General features: G+C 36.9%; 1 protein-coding gene across 1 annotated transcript; it reads right to left on the bottom strand.

Moving 5' to 3' along the window:
- Positions 1–3,832: 3,832 nt before the first annotated feature.
- On the bottom strand, positions 3,833–9,116 carry LOC143469129 (proliferation-associated protein 2G4-like). Its single transcript, XM_076966703.1, has 9 exons — positions 8,926–9,116; positions 8,638–8,766; positions 8,437–8,545; positions 8,201–8,363; positions 5,185–5,327; positions 4,946–5,106; positions 4,562–4,708; positions 4,341–4,468; positions 3,833–4,217 (listed from the first exon to the last, which is right to left on the bottom strand). Exons 1-9 carry the CDS (start codon positions 9,017–9,019, stop codon positions 4,101–4,103), a joined length of 1,191 nt encoding a protein of 396 aa, XP_076822818.1. The 5' UTR covers positions 9,020–9,116; the 3' UTR covers positions 3,833–4,100.
- Positions 9,117–18,286: the final 9,170 nt, after the last annotated feature.

Here is an 18,286-nt window from a genome sequence, read left to right as displayed (position 1 = left end):
TAACGTGGAGAGACGTCTCAAAATAACGTCTTCATGCTCCTTGTCTTAAACTCGATTGACTCCTCGAAGTGCTAACAGTGAAAAAAGGAAAAATCACAAAAACTTTTTCTGCAAAAGAATGTAGTGTCCTGCCGCTACTTAGCGGACAGGGTGGCGAACGCTGCAGTTGATTAATGTATCACCTGGAAAGGTTTTGCGAGTTTAGTTGGTTACAAAATTTTCTTTCTGATGCAGCTAGTCAATCTTTTTATACGACGGACTGGTTTCGCCTATACTACTTGTTGCGCGGACCGCGGAAAAGATGGCATAATAACAGTGAGGCAGGGTGTACACTCAAAGTAATTTGTCGTTGTGCTAACTAAAGTCCCACCTTATAGCCTACGATGTTATTTCAAATTTACCTGAAACTTTTCACCTAACTTAACTTAACTGCCTACTTTCAACGTGCTTCACAATAAACGCTCAAATTTTGGTAAAACGCAGCATTAAAAAGGCGTGTAGCGGTTGGAATCAGGCCACTCTAAACTCAAAACAACGCTGCCACCTATCATGACATCACAAAAGCGCGACTTTCTACATAGTAGGCTACACAGTGTGTTTCGAGCAGTTGGAGTTAGTCGCCTAACAAGAAGGACAAATCCTTGGAGTAGAACTGATCCACGAATTTGTTTGTTTTTGTGTGCGTTGAGTACAAGTCGTCCTGTGCTTGGGGACAGCATTAAACGGAACTTATTTTTTTGGAGTGCTCTGATGTCCAATATCGGATTGACCGTGTATTAACTGGGAAGGAGACGTCTTCGTAACATTAGAGTAGAATTCAGTGGGGATATGATAGTGGGTGGGCGTAGCACTGCTACTGAATGTGTGCAGTAGACATAGCCTACCTTTTAGCCAGAAACCACACAGCTGCTTGTTTTGCTCTTGGCGACGCTTGGTGCAAAATGGAATATTGTTTTGCGAGAATGGCTTTTGTTACAAATACATGAAAATGACGTTTCGTGCCTTATAGTCATCAGCTCAGGCATGTTGAAATTTTAACTCTTTATACCTGTATTACTTTATCTGAGGCATAAAAGAATCGACCTGGAAACAACAATATTTACCTATTGAACTGATTCAATAGGTAGGTTGTTTTATTCTCGCCTCCGCCTTCAAAATCGCGAAAAAATCATAGATCAAAACAAAACGGTTATAAGAAAAGTGTGTGTATGTTTGCTTCTAAAAAGTATTTTTTTTCATTTTTCACGTTAGATTTGTAAAACTTTTGCGGCCCGATGGTTTGGGGCCGTTCCCAGCATTGCATTGTTTATTTTTCGCGATTGACTTTGGGGTGCGGAAAGTATGGTGGTAACCTAGTTGTAGAATGATCTGCAGAGCTTAGGTTGTTTTAACTTATGTTATGTTAACTTAATTGACTTGTTGAATTATCTGACTCTAATTGTTGCGTGCGGTTAGAATACTCTAACCTCATGACAGCCGAAAGGTTTTAATATTACAACAGAAATAGTTTACAAGAAAAGGTTTTTATTGTAGGTGCTGTACACTTTCTCAATTTTACGCATAATCAAGAACATAGTAACACCACTGCTTATAAGATGTCTATTGAGTTGCAATCACCATAACTAGCGTGGAAAGCTCATCAGTTCGTTTCGGTGATTTTCTCTATCTGCCTTTCTCTGCTCGCTGGTGAGCGTGTGAGCTTATAAAACGTTAAGCGATGGGAGTGAAAATGTTCGGCAAGAAAAACGCAGCATTTCAGATCATGTGCAGCGAGGAAAACAATGTGTTGGCAATGGGAGTTACATGTAGTAGAAGCTGACACGCAGATAAATTATTATCAGTATAAATTTAAGAAGCGGGCATTTCCAACAAAGATTTGTTATCAGCACAGGTGCTGGAAACAACCTGGGAGCATACTAAAGGGAGTGTTCACACGAAGTTATTCAGAGCAAGTTTCCAAATATCAAACGACAGTTGAAGTGTTATCAAAAAAACAAGTTCATAAACTTCAATCACTAACTAGAAAACACTTTTCCAAGAAAAGATGTAATGGTATTAAAAATGTCACCAGGGCCGCTACAGATCAAACAAGAATTACGCTAACAAACAACCAACAAAAGATGAACGGCAGGCAGATCGTGAGTTAACTTGACACCTCAAGCATTGGTGATCTGGTACAGTTTGAAGATAAACTGTTCAAAATTTCTTGGAAAACTCCAGAGATGGAAACAAGTCTTCATGGTCGCGACACACAGCGCAAGTCCAAGTCGAGTCAATAAAGTTTGTTAGGTGAAGTCCATGTCTTACATGCCAAGTAACAATAACGTCATTATTTACGATTTATTTTTAGTTTTAATTCTATAATAAACAGTTTTCTGTACTTCCGTTACGTAAATATAATCATAAAATATGATTTTATCCTTTTCTGACAATCTTGCACATTCAGCAGAAAGTATTACATGGTGATTTTTAAATAAATTCTTTCACAAATTTAAAAACCTATTCCATAACGAGTTGGTAATATTTGGCTTTGTGACTCGGGTAGAGTCAACCAAAATTTTCACGCTGACAGGAGTCCAATCGAGTCTTTCCACCTCTGGCAAACTCACATTAAATTTGAACTTAACCAGTATATGTACGCCTATTCCATGCCTTTTGAGGGTTTTTTCTTTGAAAGCTTTCGCTGTTCTGTACGCGTCAATTACTCGTACTCTTAACAAGTAGGAAACAGTTGCCTAAAATATTCTGACCGTTGGGAATTGCCCAAAACAGGCCCATATTTACTCACGCACAGAGAAAAATCTCAACTCAGTGATAATGTTTCACTGTTGGAGCCCCGGTTACCAAGCTTGTCTTCGTGCAAGCTCCGATGGATAGACACGTTTTATTTGCGTTTTCATGTTGCCCGAATTAGGAAGTATTCACATTAACGACATAACCAGATAAAGAGTATATTATCACAGCAAATTGTCAGATGCCCAAAAGTTGTAAGTATAGTTGAACATTTAACATACTTTGAAAATCTTATCCAAAAACTAATACGCACGCAACAGTAATAGCAAGCAAAAATAACAAGTAGTTCAACACCACAAAATTGGGCTCGCAAGTTTAGCAAAATCTTAATCTACATGGCTTTTGCCTTTTTTAAAAGGTTGTATAGTATTGACTGTACCCTGATCGAGCGCATACTGTTGGACGTGGATGCAAAACGACTGTTTACTTATCATAAAAAAGATTTCACAAAATATAAAACACACAAGTTAGCTGGTTTCGTGGATAAAAGTCTGACCGGAACAGTTGCGGTTGTCCTTGCAATGCAAGCAAACTTAGCAATCATGACGGTGGTCCAAGTAAAGCCGTGTATTTTGGAGGAACACCTAGCTTTCGTAAGCCATGGTCTACAGCAGGGGTTCCCAACCGGTGGTACGCGGGAGCTTTTCAGGTGGTACGCGAGCAGCTCTCCGTTGCATGCGATATACAGTATAGTAGTATAACAATTTAATTTTGAGTTGCTAAAATATGCGAACAACACTTTTATTTCTTTCCGTACTAAATTCTCTGCACTCAGTAAGCTACTTTTGTCGATCTTGCTCCCTGCTGTCATTGTTATTAATACAATGCTGCTGTGCGAATATTGGATCAAATTAGTTGTTTTGAAAATAGTGGTACGTGTTGACAATCCGTGGTGGCTAAGTGGTACGAGAACATAAAAAGGTTGGGAACCCCTGGTCTACAGTCTACACTCTACAACAACTTAAAATTTCATTGTTTTATCGATCGCGCCTACGCAATAAAAACTTAATCCGACCAATTAAGAAATGTAAATTTGAAATCAGCTATAACTTTCTCGTTTATTAGGCACACCTCAGTCAGCAAAATATTTCAGCAGTAAAAATTATTTTTCACATTTATTTCCAAAAGAGTTTTACGTAATACCATATTGATCCAACGCGCCCTTTGGTCGGCTTTCAGTGTATAACGCTCTGGAGCCTTCAGAAGAGAAAAACATAAAAATCGCCAAAACCGATGCCCATAGCCATGGGTAATCGCAAGCCACATTGTTAACCCAAACAACAAATACAAACGATGTTGAGAGACCACTATTGGGCTGCTTGCTCAGGTGCAGCTGGCTCGCCAGAGTCGGCCACGGCCTTCGAAGCTGCCTTCTTTTTCTTCTTTTTTGCTGTTCTTCGACTGGTGGAACTATTAAGCAGATTCTGGCAAGGGATACAAGGGTTACACATGACTCAGTGGCATAGCTCTATTTGAAAGAACTAATTCAAGACTGCAGTGTATGATTTTCAAGCCATCTAACGTGTTGTTGCTTTGTGGTTACTCACCTGTATTTCTGGATCATTTATTTTTAATGAGCTTTTATAGTTTTCCGACTCAAAGAAACTGTCAGTGATACGCAGTGGCATGTTTGGCATCAACAGCACAGTAAACTTGAACTGAGCAACAAGTTCACCTGATCCAAAGATTAAAACAGAATAACTTAATACTAAAATAGTACACACTTTTTATTTATCCTTGAAGAGAAAAAATTGTGTGAACAACTAACCCTCTTTTTCCCATAGTACAGGAAAAGGAGTGCAAAGGTCGTGCTTGGTGCACTCTACAATTCCCATCTTAGCTTTCTTTTCATCTTCCAGTGATCGAATTGTAAAGCACATAGTGTTGAATTTTTTTTCAACTTCACTAAATACGGCTAAAGTACAAAAAATCTTTGTGTTAGGTTATTAAGGGTTTCACAATGTTCAAGCATTTCTGCAAGTAAGTCGGCCAGATTATAGTATCAAATGTAGATGGAAAATTAAACTTTTAATTTAAATATTGGCATTACACTATTCACCAGGAAAACTGCTGATTGGGAAGTTTCAGACATTTTTCAATGCATGAGTTAAAACCAAAAGGTTTTATCTTGCAAATACAAGTTATAAATTACCTCTTGAAGCTTTCATCTTCAGTTGATAAATAATCTCTGGATTTCTTTTGTAGATGGTAGTTCTGGTATCTTGACTTCTGGGGTGACCATCTCCAGTACTTACCAAACAATCTACTGCATATACCTCATGGCACTCAAATTCAGATTCTTCATGATCTTGCCTGTCAGATGAACAGTTAGCAAAATTTATAACACATGGAGGTTCAATGATGAATGATAAAGATGACTAGTTTACCAACTTTTGTTTCTCCGTTGGATTCTGAATGATTGTTTTTTCTCCATCTATGCAATTATGCCTCAGCTGGTGGGAGAGCATGCCTTCCACAGGTTTGCAGTTAAAAGATTCTGCAACCTTTGCAATTGCATTTGTAACTTGCTCAGTCTGAAATAAAATAAATAAATGAAATAAACCCATTTTACATCAGGCTCTACCTACGAAGTAAAAGCTGGGGCCCTTACTGTTTGGTCACATATAACTCCACAAGAATGTTGGTCAGGGCAGAGCCCCAGTATTATGGATATCAACCAATTTTGTTATTTTCACAAATTTCAAACTTGCAAGCAGGATCTTTGGCGAGCGTTTTGTTCTCAGCGCAAGGCACTTCCATAAAAAGAAGTCAAATTAAATATAGGCACTTTCAGTTCGAACCTTAGATGTATCATTTATTTCTTGTCATTTTATACAAGGTTTTGTTGTTTCAAAGTAATCAAATGTATTATTAACCGCAAAACTTAACATGCTCTGCTTTGCGTGTGGGGTAAGTTACTTACGTAACAGAACGTGATGACGTCATGCCGCACTCCCAGTTATTTTGTTAAGCTGACACCAATGGTTGGTATACAAGATTATGAGATGCTAAAAATGTTTCTGTTGCTTTATTGGACAACCAAAATTGAATTTGACATTTTAAATCATTGAAATTGCACCATGGTGGTTTTGCCTGAGGAGATTCCCCTTGACCCTGGAACTACCATGTCGGTCAATTGACCAGTAGGGCATTTTTTTAAAACAATATTTTCCGCAAATGAGCATATATTCGGCCGATATTACGGCTAATCCTCGAGTTAGGTATGAACTACGTGCTCTATAAAGATAATTGCGTTGTACCCAAAAACCTTCGAAAAAATCGTAAATATACCTAGAAAAACCACACCGGTCAATTAACTGGTAAATGAAAATAACGGCTAAAATTTTCCTGCAAACCTTAATGTTTACACATAAAAATTTGAGAAGAAAGAAAATTTCAGAAAAAGGTTGGCAAAAGGGACGATTGTATAGAACAAGAACAGTCAATGTGGCTTAGCTACACGTTTCGTTCGTCGACCAATAAAAACAAAACAGCAAGGTGAACAGATGAAGAGAAAACGCCAATTCTGCACTTTTTCTTATACGGCCGTAGAAAATAATCAAACTCAGTTGATCACATCTTTGACATTAGCTTGCTTATAAATCACAAATGAGCTAAATTATCTTAGCAAAACCTGCAAACACCGCTATCTTTATCTACCGGTCAATTGACCGATCCATTCGTTCTAGGTATAACGATTTTCCGGTAGTTCTAGGGCAGTGGTTCTTAAACTGGGGGGCGTGTAAGATTCATAAGGGGGGCGCGAGAGATAACAAACTGTCTATTACATGAGCTATGTCTAAACATACTTTCTTGACTTTCGCTATAGGTTCATTTTTACTAAAATTTTAAAGTGTGTCACGATGGCAATTGTATTTTTGAAATTTGGATAATGAAATACGTCAATTTTTACGTCATAATATTTGCTGTCTCTCCGCATTGAAGCGTATTGTTTTCGTTTACTCATTCACGCACTCCTAGCTCCACTAATTGTTCTTATTTTGCGGTGACCTGTTTTTTTCTCACAACGGGGGGCGGGCGGCGTAACAAAAGAAACTTCTACAAATGTATCACTTGTAGAAATACTAAAACTACACTAAATGCGTTTTCTTTAGTTTTACAATTATGATGTATACAGGAAACCAGATGTTTTTGCTACTAAGCTGTAAATATCCGATCAGTTTACGACGTATAATTTTCGAGTCATTAACGAATGAAAATTTGTGTGCAGTGTCGGCCACACATAATAAAAATAGTAATGTCGCGCACCTGGTTTAAATAGGGTAAAACCAACATCAGCCAATATTCAAACCGTAAAATGAAGTGAAACTTAAATTTAGTATTTATTTAATAACCAGGTATTTTAGTAATTAAACTAATTGTATTGACGCAAAATGAGTGGAAAAAAGAGAAAGTATGACCAAAATTATCTGAAGTATGGCTTTATAGATACCACAGTGAACAGAAAAGTCGTACCGCAATGTGTGATATGCTTAGAAAAGCTAAGCAACGACGCTTTGAGACCAAGTCGTTTGCAGCGTCATCTTCATGAATATAAAACAACTGCATCCTTCACATTAATGAAAGTTAATTGAAAATAAATTGTTGTTTTGTTTAATGCTTTTTATTTTGCAATGAGGTGGGGCGCGGATTTTTTAAGTACCGTCAAGGGGGGCGTGTGCCAAAAAGTTTAAGAACCCCTGTTCTAGGGTTAACAATAACGGCCGGTGCAACAGATATGTTGTGTAGATTGGCAACTGCATAATTAAGCTTTGTTTTAAGCAGCAAGTTGACAACGTCCAAAGGAATGATTCAAAACCTGCAAGCATTGTAAAAGTGAGATCCGGCCAACAACTTTTGAAATAGCATTGAATGCAATTTGTGGCAAGAACATGTCGCAGGCCGCACAAGATCCAAGAGTGAAATACTTGAATTAAACTATGGTTCTCCAACCTTATTTGGACTGTGGGTGGCAAAACGAAAATTATGAGTAGATGGGGGCTGCACTTACAGAAAGGGATGCTAAATTCAAAAATAAGAAAATATTATACCCACGCTAAAACTATTAAAAATAAAAGCTGAATGTCAATCTTGAAATGCACACACATGATCGCGTGGTAGACACAAGTGCTTAAAGAGCACTAGACGTTTTTTTAATCAAGCCTGCTTTCATGTACTTTGGCCAGTAGCCCAGTATTATCAAACGCAATGTTAGTGTCTTACTAATTAACTAGCCTAGTAAACCAATTTTCACCAAAAAAGTGTTATAAATTTTCACTGCTCTGTAAGAAAATGTATACTATATTAACCATATGAATTGTTCATACAATCATACATCAGTAGTGCATTATCCAATGACTCAGTTTCCTTGCTAAGTGAACATCATGACTAAACATTCTGTAATTACCTTATTTCCTGCTTTGACTAACCGAAGAGCTGCTTCGGAACAAAGATGAGCTGCATTAATAACATCAGCACGGCGATCTGTCACAGGATCACTTGCAGAGCAACCCACAACCAATGTGTGCGCTATTGCCGCAATAAAGCCATCAATATGTACAGCAAGATCACTGTAAAGAAAATACATGACAAAATGAAATGCGCACACATCGCACACCATAAAGAAAATACAAAGATCCTTACATTTTTACAACGTCGCCTTTCTTCATTACTATTATGTCCTTTTCTGAATCAAGTGGTGAGTAATGACAAACACAATTGTTGACAGATATACAAGTAGGAAAACCCACTCCTATTACAAAAGCAATTGCGCAAAAAAGTCAGTTGAAATCATAGCAAGGGTTGGTAAAACCATAAAAACTTGGAAAACATATGTGCATATACCTTTCAGCATATTCTTCTCCTTTTTAAATACAACGGATGTTTCCTTAATGATCATATCATCACCAAACTTGGAAAGTTCAAGAGTATTTGCGCCATCCACACATTTTGTAATCAAAATTTTCATAACATCTAATGCAAATTACAACATAAACATGTTTCACAACCAACAGAAGTTTGGTTTAACAAACTGCAATTTTACATTCTCTCTCTTAAATCCATGCCCAATTGTATATGTATAATTGCATATATTATGAATAAATCTTCTTTCCATCAAAACATTAAATTTACTGTTTGCCATGCCGCCAGCCATCTTGTACTTCGTGACAACAACATCTTCAGCAATAGTTGGTTCAGGCTCAGAATCGGATCCAGAATCTGCCATTTTCTAAAGCACCGGATTATCACAGAAAGAGGCAAAGCACAAAATGGTAATTAATCCAACTACTTATCGTACTACCTTGAAAATGTCAACAATATTATTATTAAATTAAAGGTAACAATCACCTTAAAAGCAGTAACCAATAAAAACTTTAAACATTACACTGTTGTCAATAATAAAGTTTATAAATCGTTTGATGGGCTAAACTACGATATATTTTAAAGTGGCATGTTAGCTTAGAACCACTATACAACAAAAAGTCACTGGTCCTGAAAGTGGGCATGTAAAAGGGAGTTAGACTTTCTTACATTTTCAATAACTATTTAATTTAATTTAACCACAAAAACTATTTAATACTGTAAAAAATACAACTTCAGGCCAAGGGCGGATTTAGAAAATGTCTGAGGGGGTGTTCCATTCATCACAAGTTTTGAAAACGGGGATTCTCCAAGAAACGAGAATTTTGCTGCTACTTTACTTGGTTTCATATCTCTATCCAAAGTGTATAGGTTAGTGAGCTAAAAATATTTGCGCTTTTATTATTGAAAGTATAAGACTACATATAAATCTGTTAGGGTTGTTGGTGACCAGGAATAACCCACTCGTTAAGTACAATGCTCGCTGGCCATTAATACTTTTACAAAAAATGAAAAACATTTCTTAACAATGCCTGGATAATGTTATCTGAAAAGCGATCGTTACATCACAAACCAGGAAATTAGGTAACATCACAGATCTTAGTAAAAAAACGTAAATGTACAAAATAAAAACGATATAAAGAAGTCCACATATACTTTTGTATGTATAGCCAAGTGGGGTGTATTACGCTGAAATTTTGGAAACGTTCCAATTACATGCTTGCCTTTGAACCTACTGGCAATGAGTCATTATTTGTATGATATCTTATACCTAACTGTATTTATCCGTAGCAAGGTTTTTGAAAAGCAACCACTAACCACAATGTACAGTGAAGTCAGTTATAGTAGGCGCAGTTGAGTTTGAGGGGAAAAAAGGCCCATCGCTAATTTTAAATAAGAAACAAAAAATTTTCAAGTTTCGTCCATGCCTATTTATTTCCCTACCAATCTGCTAGGTATTTTATAAAGATAAGACAACTACGTGTGCTCTCGCCTTCTAAAATAACGTTATTTTTCCAGGTCACTGATTTTTGCTCAATATCATGTTTTGGGAAAGCTGACTGAAGTTTGGTATCATTCGCAACCATGTGAGTTATGATGTCATTTCCCCAAGGGAAGCCTTAACCTTCAGTCACATGAAAAAATTCCCATTTAGTGCAAAGCAACAGCCCATGCCTTCAATGCCTACATGACTAGAGGTCAAGGGGTTATGGTACGCAGGTCATATAGATTAGTCTGACGAGTGTTGTGATGCGTGCTTGTGCATGGTTATCGGCTGTTGGCAGTTAATAATGTATGAAATCTTTCTTTAATATTTAGTGTGCATTACAAGCTTTAATTTGTTTGTTTGTTATTTTCCATTGATATTAGTGGCAGTAACCTGGTATTTCTACTAGCATTGAAAACACTAACCAACAGATTAGAATATAGTAAATTATTTTTTTGTTATCTTGGTAAAACAAGGTATTTGTTGGCCTGCATAGGTGACCTTTTTTCTCATTTCTGTTCGTCTTTTTCTGACTGTGATTAGATACATTTGATTTATCGTATTTTCTGCTCTACAAATAGAATACGTAACTATTTCTAATAACAAACATCAAAGTTCTGTCATTCATCAGTCTGTGGTACTTTCAATCTTTATTAACTCAACTACTACATGCTTAGCGAAGCGTGTTGGCTAAGTCGACATAATTAAGAGCAATTTACATTGAGGATTGTTGATTGTCTTTATTAAGGAAATCGGCGCATGGCATTTTTAAAATTACGTTGTAGTTAGTGGATGATTTTCAAAAACCTTACTATGGACAAATATATTTAGCTATAAGATATCATACAAGTGTGATTCATCACCAATAGGTACAAAGTAAGCGTGTAAACGAAAACTTTCCAAATATCGAGCTAATAGGGTAGGCTAGCCAATATGCAAAAATATCCAGTAAGTGAAATTTTACAAAAAATCGTTGATCAAATTTTAAGTTCTGTACATTTTGAAATGAAATTTCATGTGCAACAGTTTAAAGCCCTTCTCTGTTAACATTCAAATTTTCAAGTTTCTACCTACATACCGTATTATCCTTGTTTTGTATCAAGAGAAACACAACGTACTCAAAAAAAGCTAAATTTCTTGCTGAGGCAAGAAATCGGGCCCTGTACAAACCTTTTAATTTTTTGAGAATAGTAAGAGCTAGAGAGCTTTTTTCGCACACTTGCGCAACAGTTCCTCCTCTAACTGTCTTTAAATTTTCGTGGAGCTTTTTTATCTTTAACTTTCGTTTTTAATCACTTTTTCTACATTGGTCCAACTTTGGTGAGGTAACCAATATGCGAAGGTAATTTCATAGAACTGTAAATCCTTTGAGTCACACATGGTTCGTTTCAGTGAACTGGTGTAGGTGTGTCACATTGCTCTGTACATTTTTGGTGGAAAATTTTCAACAAACGTTCTTCTAAGCTACTTGAAAATTTCAAGACGTTTCTTTGATATCTGTGAAGGATGCCTGGCCACCTTACAAAAAGGAAAACAAAGTATACCGAAGACGATTTGAAGTCAGCTCTCAGAGAGCTTTCTGGTGAAACATCCTCTAGGCCAGTGATTCCCAACCGCGGCTCCAAGCTAGCCTTCTTGCGGCTCTCATTGACCCCTGAAAATCCCACAAAAAATATAGAAAATCTAGTTATAATAATTAGGGCGATTATTTTTTGACTTGTCAGTTGGGGTTGGAGTCAAATTGGACATTAAATTGATTTGTGTTATTTTTCTTGTTAGTGTTGCTATTCGTTGGTACATGCTTTCATGCTTTAAAATTTTCGTTATAGTTACTTGAGTGTTTTCATGCGGCTCCATACATACTCTGAAGTTTGAAATTCGGCCCCGACACCAAAAAAGGTTGGAAACCACTGCTCTAGGCTCTAGTAAAGGTGCAAACGGAAAAGTTACGTTTAAAGCTGTGTCTGAAAAATGTGGTTTTCTTATTACCACACTCCATTATCGTACAAGTGGTAAGTTATTTTTAGTGATTTTTATAGGTTATCTCAGCTTGGTTACAAATTAATATGAAAACTTTTTTTGTTTTTTCTGTTGGTTGGTGTGTTTAATGCTAGTAGAATTACCAGGTTACTGCAACAGTATACACATGTCAGCATGTACCGTAGCAAATTCGGATCTCACTAAAAGCCTGAAACGAAGAGAATAGGTCTAGGCCTGCTGGAATACACCGATTTCAATTTCAGCCTTTTAGTGTGGCCTGCAAATTTTACAGCTAGCCTAAGTTCTGTCTACTGCCATTAAGCATTTTAATCTTGCAACAGGCTTCCACAAATGTAAGTTGTAATCAATCGAAATTATGAACTATGACTCTATGGCGCTATACTAATACTAACCTTCTCCAACACAGGAACTTGAGCACCACGTGTGTTAACCTCTTTTCCCATTTTCCCAAATCCATTCAGGCTGCCGCAAAAGACGGACACCACAACTATTTTTGCAATGAGCCGCGGATGCGGATATCATAGGTAATAAAATAAGATAATTATTCAAAATTGATAACATAGCAAAAAACGATATTAAAATGTTTCAAAATTTTCAATAATGATTAAAAGTACTATTTTTCCTTGCCTTCTTTCAGACATTTCATTTAGATTTCGGTCATTAATTCGCGTAAATCAAAATCTCTATAGGCAGTGATGGAATTCAAATAAAGAAACCAGTTAACCAACCACCACAACATAACTCCATTGAATTTTACTTTTGGCCACTTTTTCCACCTAGAAATCGATTTAAGGATTTTTCCCCACAACGATGTTTTTGTGTTGACAAGGCAGCCACCACAATACCGGTTTGTTCGTAAAGCCTTTGCATCAGATCTCTCTAAGGCTAAGCCTAAAGAGAGGATCACATCTCTTTTTCAAAACTGTGGAGTTCAAAATCACTCTAGCATAACCATTTTCCCTTTCATATTCTGAATGGTGAGTAAAAGGTTCTACCACAGTGCTTCCCAACCTGTGAGAGTGTAAGCCAGGAGTGTCCAACCCGTGGCCCGCGGGGTATTTTTCGAAATGACTTATATTATCTACTGAATCGCCTACGTAATTTATGGTGAACTTACATTCTGAGAAATTGACATTTATTGGTTGCTTTCTTCGTCTATTGCTCTATCTATCCTACTATAGAGCAATATATAGTAGAGATAATAGAGAAATAGATAGATAATATACTATAGTCTCTTGTGCAGGGGTGCAAAACTGTTCAAGTTAATTTTATTGCATCACAATTTATTCCTAAGATTAGCATTAGCACAGAAATAGATTACAAGAAAGGGTATTTATTATATGTGCTATACACTATCTCAATAATACGAATAACCAAAAACGTAAACACTACTACCGTTTGTAAGATGTCTATGAAGTTGCAATCACCATGTCTTGCTTAGACAACTCATCCATCCTGTTGGTTTTGGTGATTCATTCCGGCTAACTCTGCTTGCTGGTAGAAGTGTGAGCTGAAATAACGTCAAGGTGAAGGGAGTTAAAATGTTCGACATGAAAAACGCTGCCAGTTGTAGCAGGTGCAACGGGTAAAATATGTTTTGACAATGGGAGATAGGCTACATATAGCCAAAGCTTACACATTGAGACATGGATGAATAAACAGTGTTAAGGTTAAGAAGCAGGCATTTCAGATAAAAACTTCTTATCACAATAGGTGCTGGAAAACAACTTTGGAATCTGCTAAAACGAGTGTTCACACGAAGTTATTCAGAACAAATTTCCAAATGTCAATCGACAGTTTAAATCTTTATCAAAAAAAGTTTCATAAACTTCAATCAATAACTAGAAAACACTTTTGCAAGAATTCATGTAATGGCATTAGAAAATACTACCCAGACCGCTGCAGACTAAAACTGACAGGACCTCCAATTTCCAGAAAAAACGAAATATATAGACCAAATGAAACGCTTACATCAGAACATACACAGATAAGCTTTGGAAACGGAGTTCGATTACCGAGAAATCATCGCCAAGTTTGAACTGTGCAAAGACTTTGTTCAGTTCAAGGATAAACGATGCGATATAGCCTATGCTTGTCACAACAAGATTCCATATTTTATTTTGGCTGCCACTATTTCACCGGAAAAGTCATGCATTCAAAGCAGTTCACAATTTCTTATTAACCTAACTTAAATGTTATAACATAGTGTTACATAATTTTTCAGTTAAATTATTTCACTTTATTTATTTAAATTACTCACAATAGAATACTTTTTGCGTTAACGTTTATTGCCTTGGTTTCTGACGATTTTCACCTTTTATTTCGTAAAGAACGTTTTCACTGCATTTAAATAGTGTGTTGTGTTATTTTTTCTCCACTCTTTCCATTTGTTTGACAGTAAGGCTTCCCCTCGTTCCAGTTGTTTATTTCCCCTCTGGTCCATAGTGATTTCGTGTTTCGCGAAGTGGCGTGATAATTGCAAAAGTCATGGTGAGTTTTTGTTTGAGTTACGAGTCAGTGTACACTTGGCCGGCTCGGGGGCAGTAACTGTTTTATCTTTTTACTGAGAATTAGGTACCTTTAGTGAACCCCCAGCTAGTTTTGATTTGGTTTATGTGTTGCTGCTTTTCAATATAAAAAACGTCCGGGCAATTTGTGTGAGCCATAATTGAGTCAGTCCGGTTGGTGTGGCAACCGTTATCGCTACGACCTGGCAATAGCTGACAAATTTATTTTGTCACAAAAGTAATCTAAATCTACAAACCGCCTATTTTCAACAACGGGCTGCGTGACCTATACTTATGGATTCACTGTAATTTCATCGTGGTAATTTCATCACATGGTAATTACATCTTGTTCATTTTCATCGCATTGTAATTACATCGTAATCTATCACATCGTCGGTAATTTCATCGTCTTGATTTTTCAAATTTCATTGATTTTTGCAAGTTTGTTGCTTTTCATAATTGTCTTTGAGCATGTATTTTTTTATTTGAAAAAGTTGCAAAGGGCGTAATGAAGAAAGTAAAACACATTGAATACAAAACAGTGCAAAACAGCATTTAAGAAAAAACTAATCATTCAACAACAAAAGTTGTTTTTTTAGCAAATTAATATGAAATAACTCATCAAAAAATATATGCAAGACAGTTGGTTTTAATCACAATGACAAGCTATGTGCAATTCCTCTTAAAAATCCAGTTTTTCGCGATTTTCGAAATCGTTGACTAAGCTTATTCTTTGAATTCTAAATGCAGCATCCGTATATTTCTTTTTCTTGCAGGGAATTGATGCACCTGCTGTATATTGTTCCATTGTTGCTTCATTTCTCGCTTGTTCGTTCTTCAAAATTTCTAAAAACTTCCAGATGGTATAGGATGAGATGGCCCAGTTAATTCACTAAATGAGCGATGCCATCCTTCACAGGCATTGTTCGTCTTAGAACCACAAAACATAAACAAGTGGCAAAACGTCGCCATTCATGATACCATGTATTGTGCATAGCTGACTAAATAAAGGGGGTACTGTTTTGAAAGTTCCACCTGCATACCAGTTACTTGCACTGGATAAGACCTGCAGATTTCCCGGAGTCGAAAATAAAATAATCCTGTCTGATCCACCGTCAATGTCGAACAGAAGAAAGGGTTGATTTGAATGGGTTACCCGGCCATATGCAGGAGGAATGCTTAACTCGAGTAAGCACACTGAATTTGCAGGAATTTGTGCTGTTACATTTCTAGGATTTCGTATATATTCCTTTTTAGGTACTGAGGTGTTGGTAGCTGACCAGCTAGTGCTTGGGATACTCCAACGTACGCATTTGTTGCCATGCAATGTGTTTATTCTTGAGTTGTGATTGCTTTTTCTTTAGTTAAGCTAATCACTTTAGCAACTTCAACATGAGCAATATCGCCTTCATGATAGTGTTCTTCAACACGTTTCGTAATAGAGTCTTCATCTGTATGAACTCTTGCACGACTCTTAACAGAAATTCAACGATAAAATTACCGACGATGTGATAGATTGCGATGTAATCACAATGCGATGAATATGAACAAGATGTTATTACCATGTGATGAAATTACCACAGTAAAATTACTGCGATGAAATTACCGTACATTCTACTTACGGTGAAATAGTCACTTTCTTTCATTTTGGGTCGTGATTTTCGATAAAAGATACATCCGACAGACAATCGTTTTACGAAGTGTTTTTTTTCCGCTGAAATAGTGGCAGCCTTTTTTAAGCGTTACAAAAGCGAAGCAAGCAAATAAAGTTAATTTAGGAAGAACGGTCAAAAGAGTAGAACAGTAAAAGTATAAATAAGGGTTTAGTTTGGAAATATTAATTTTCTCTCTTAAATTTTGTTGTCATCCTACAACAGAGTATAACTTGCACAGTTGTAAATTTAGCCAGTTGTTTCTTACAACTTTGAGCGATGGTTACTTCGACCATCATTGTGGTCTGTTACTTTGTGAACTCATGACGTAAAATGCCTTCTTTCTGTTCAGAATATTAGCATGCATTATACGTTGCGACCGAATCTGTGCAGGACCATAAAGATCAGTTAGTCAAAACAAAGAAAGATACATAACATTCACAATGCAATAGAGATGGATTGGTACGAAGCCAAGCTGAAAAGATTCGCCAATCTCCATATATCGTCTGTATGGAACATTTGCCAACATGAATATAGCAGTGGGAAACTCGAATAAAATACCTGAAGAAGTAATATTAAAAACGCCAACTTGGTAACGTAATATGCAACATTAAGGAGGAGAGAAATGGGCTAAGGCCAGTGGTGAGATTCAAATATTTTAACATCCAGTTCTCTCACTAGCAGCATGCCATATTGACCCGGTGGATATACACATAGGCCTATACATACACTTGTTAACAACCGGTTCGCGGAGGTCATTAAATTTCCATGAACCGGCTGAGTCCCACCACTGGCTAAGGCAGGTACATGTATGTTGTATGCATGTACAACATATATGTTACTACATTTGCAATAACAATAGCTTTTCATCTAGCTCTAGGTTTTGGTAAAACTAGAAGTTTTCAAAATTTTGAAAAAGCTATGTTAAGTTTGTGCTTAATCGATTTCCCTTTTCCAACGTAAAGAAATACAGTAGAAGAACTCAGGTTCTATCTTCGCATCAGTCATAAGTTACGTGTATTTAGGATTACGTAGAGAGGAGACCAAATGGTTTTAAAAAGTTTTGGTCTAAATTCCTGTGTTTGCCCATCCCGCTCAAAATGCGTGAAACGCAAAATTTTGTGCTTTACATCACATAAACTGCTTTAAAACGCTTTCAAATGAAACGTGTTCTCATATTTACATAGCTATTTACACTAGTTGCCAATTTAAGTTGTACACTTTTGAAACGCCGTATACAGCGATTTTTACCCAATAGCCCCTTAAATACCCTAATGGTGGCAAAATACAAAATTCTGTTGAACCGGTATAAAGGATGCCATCCAACTAACCATCTGATAAGATGTAGCTTACTACAATGAATCGGGATTTTGGCAAGAAGGGGCAGAAAAGGATGTACGGGGGCCGTGTCCCTGTCTGGCTACGGGCCTGAATTTAGCCGAATTTCAACCAGTTTTTTCTCCAGTTTTGATTGACGGGTTTTGATAGTAATCTTTATATTAAGAAAATTTTACTGCCTTCCATTCTTCTTCTCGTATATATCACTACTATGACGGTTTGGATAAGATTTAGTAACCGGGGCATTGCAAGGAGTAGGATATATTATTCTAGCCTCACACGCTAAGTGGGCGACAAGCGCACAGCACATTTGAGCAAACATATCACAAATATGAAGTAACTTACTCATTAACAGTAATACTGCTTGCATATCCCAGCCCTTGGACAATTTATTCGAGTCGAACGCTTGCCCAAGATATCCTGCACTTCTCGCAGCCTTGCAGAGACTTGTTCTGTACATTCGCTTACGTGAAACAGCGCGAGCTGACGAAGGCTGCAGAGCTCTAGACTAAGTGCCTTGCTCAAGGGCACACTAGGAAATAGGAATCCCAGGTAGAAACAGCAAATCGGTGTACTTTAGCTAACCACCAGAAGCGTAGCTAAGGTGTTTACTGTTTAGTGCCCAGGTACGGAAGCAGTTTTTGCGC

This window comes from Clavelina lepadiformis, chromosome 8 (assembly GCF_947623445.1).
Source record: "Clavelina lepadiformis chromosome 8, kaClaLepa1.1, whole genome shotgun sequence".
Lineage (NCBI taxonomy): Eukaryota > Metazoa > Chordata > Ascidiacea > Aplousobranchia > Clavelinidae > Clavelina > Clavelina lepadiformis.
The sequence above is the reverse complement of the archived record's forward strand: the minus strand, read 5'-3'. Positions and strand labels throughout refer to the sequence as shown.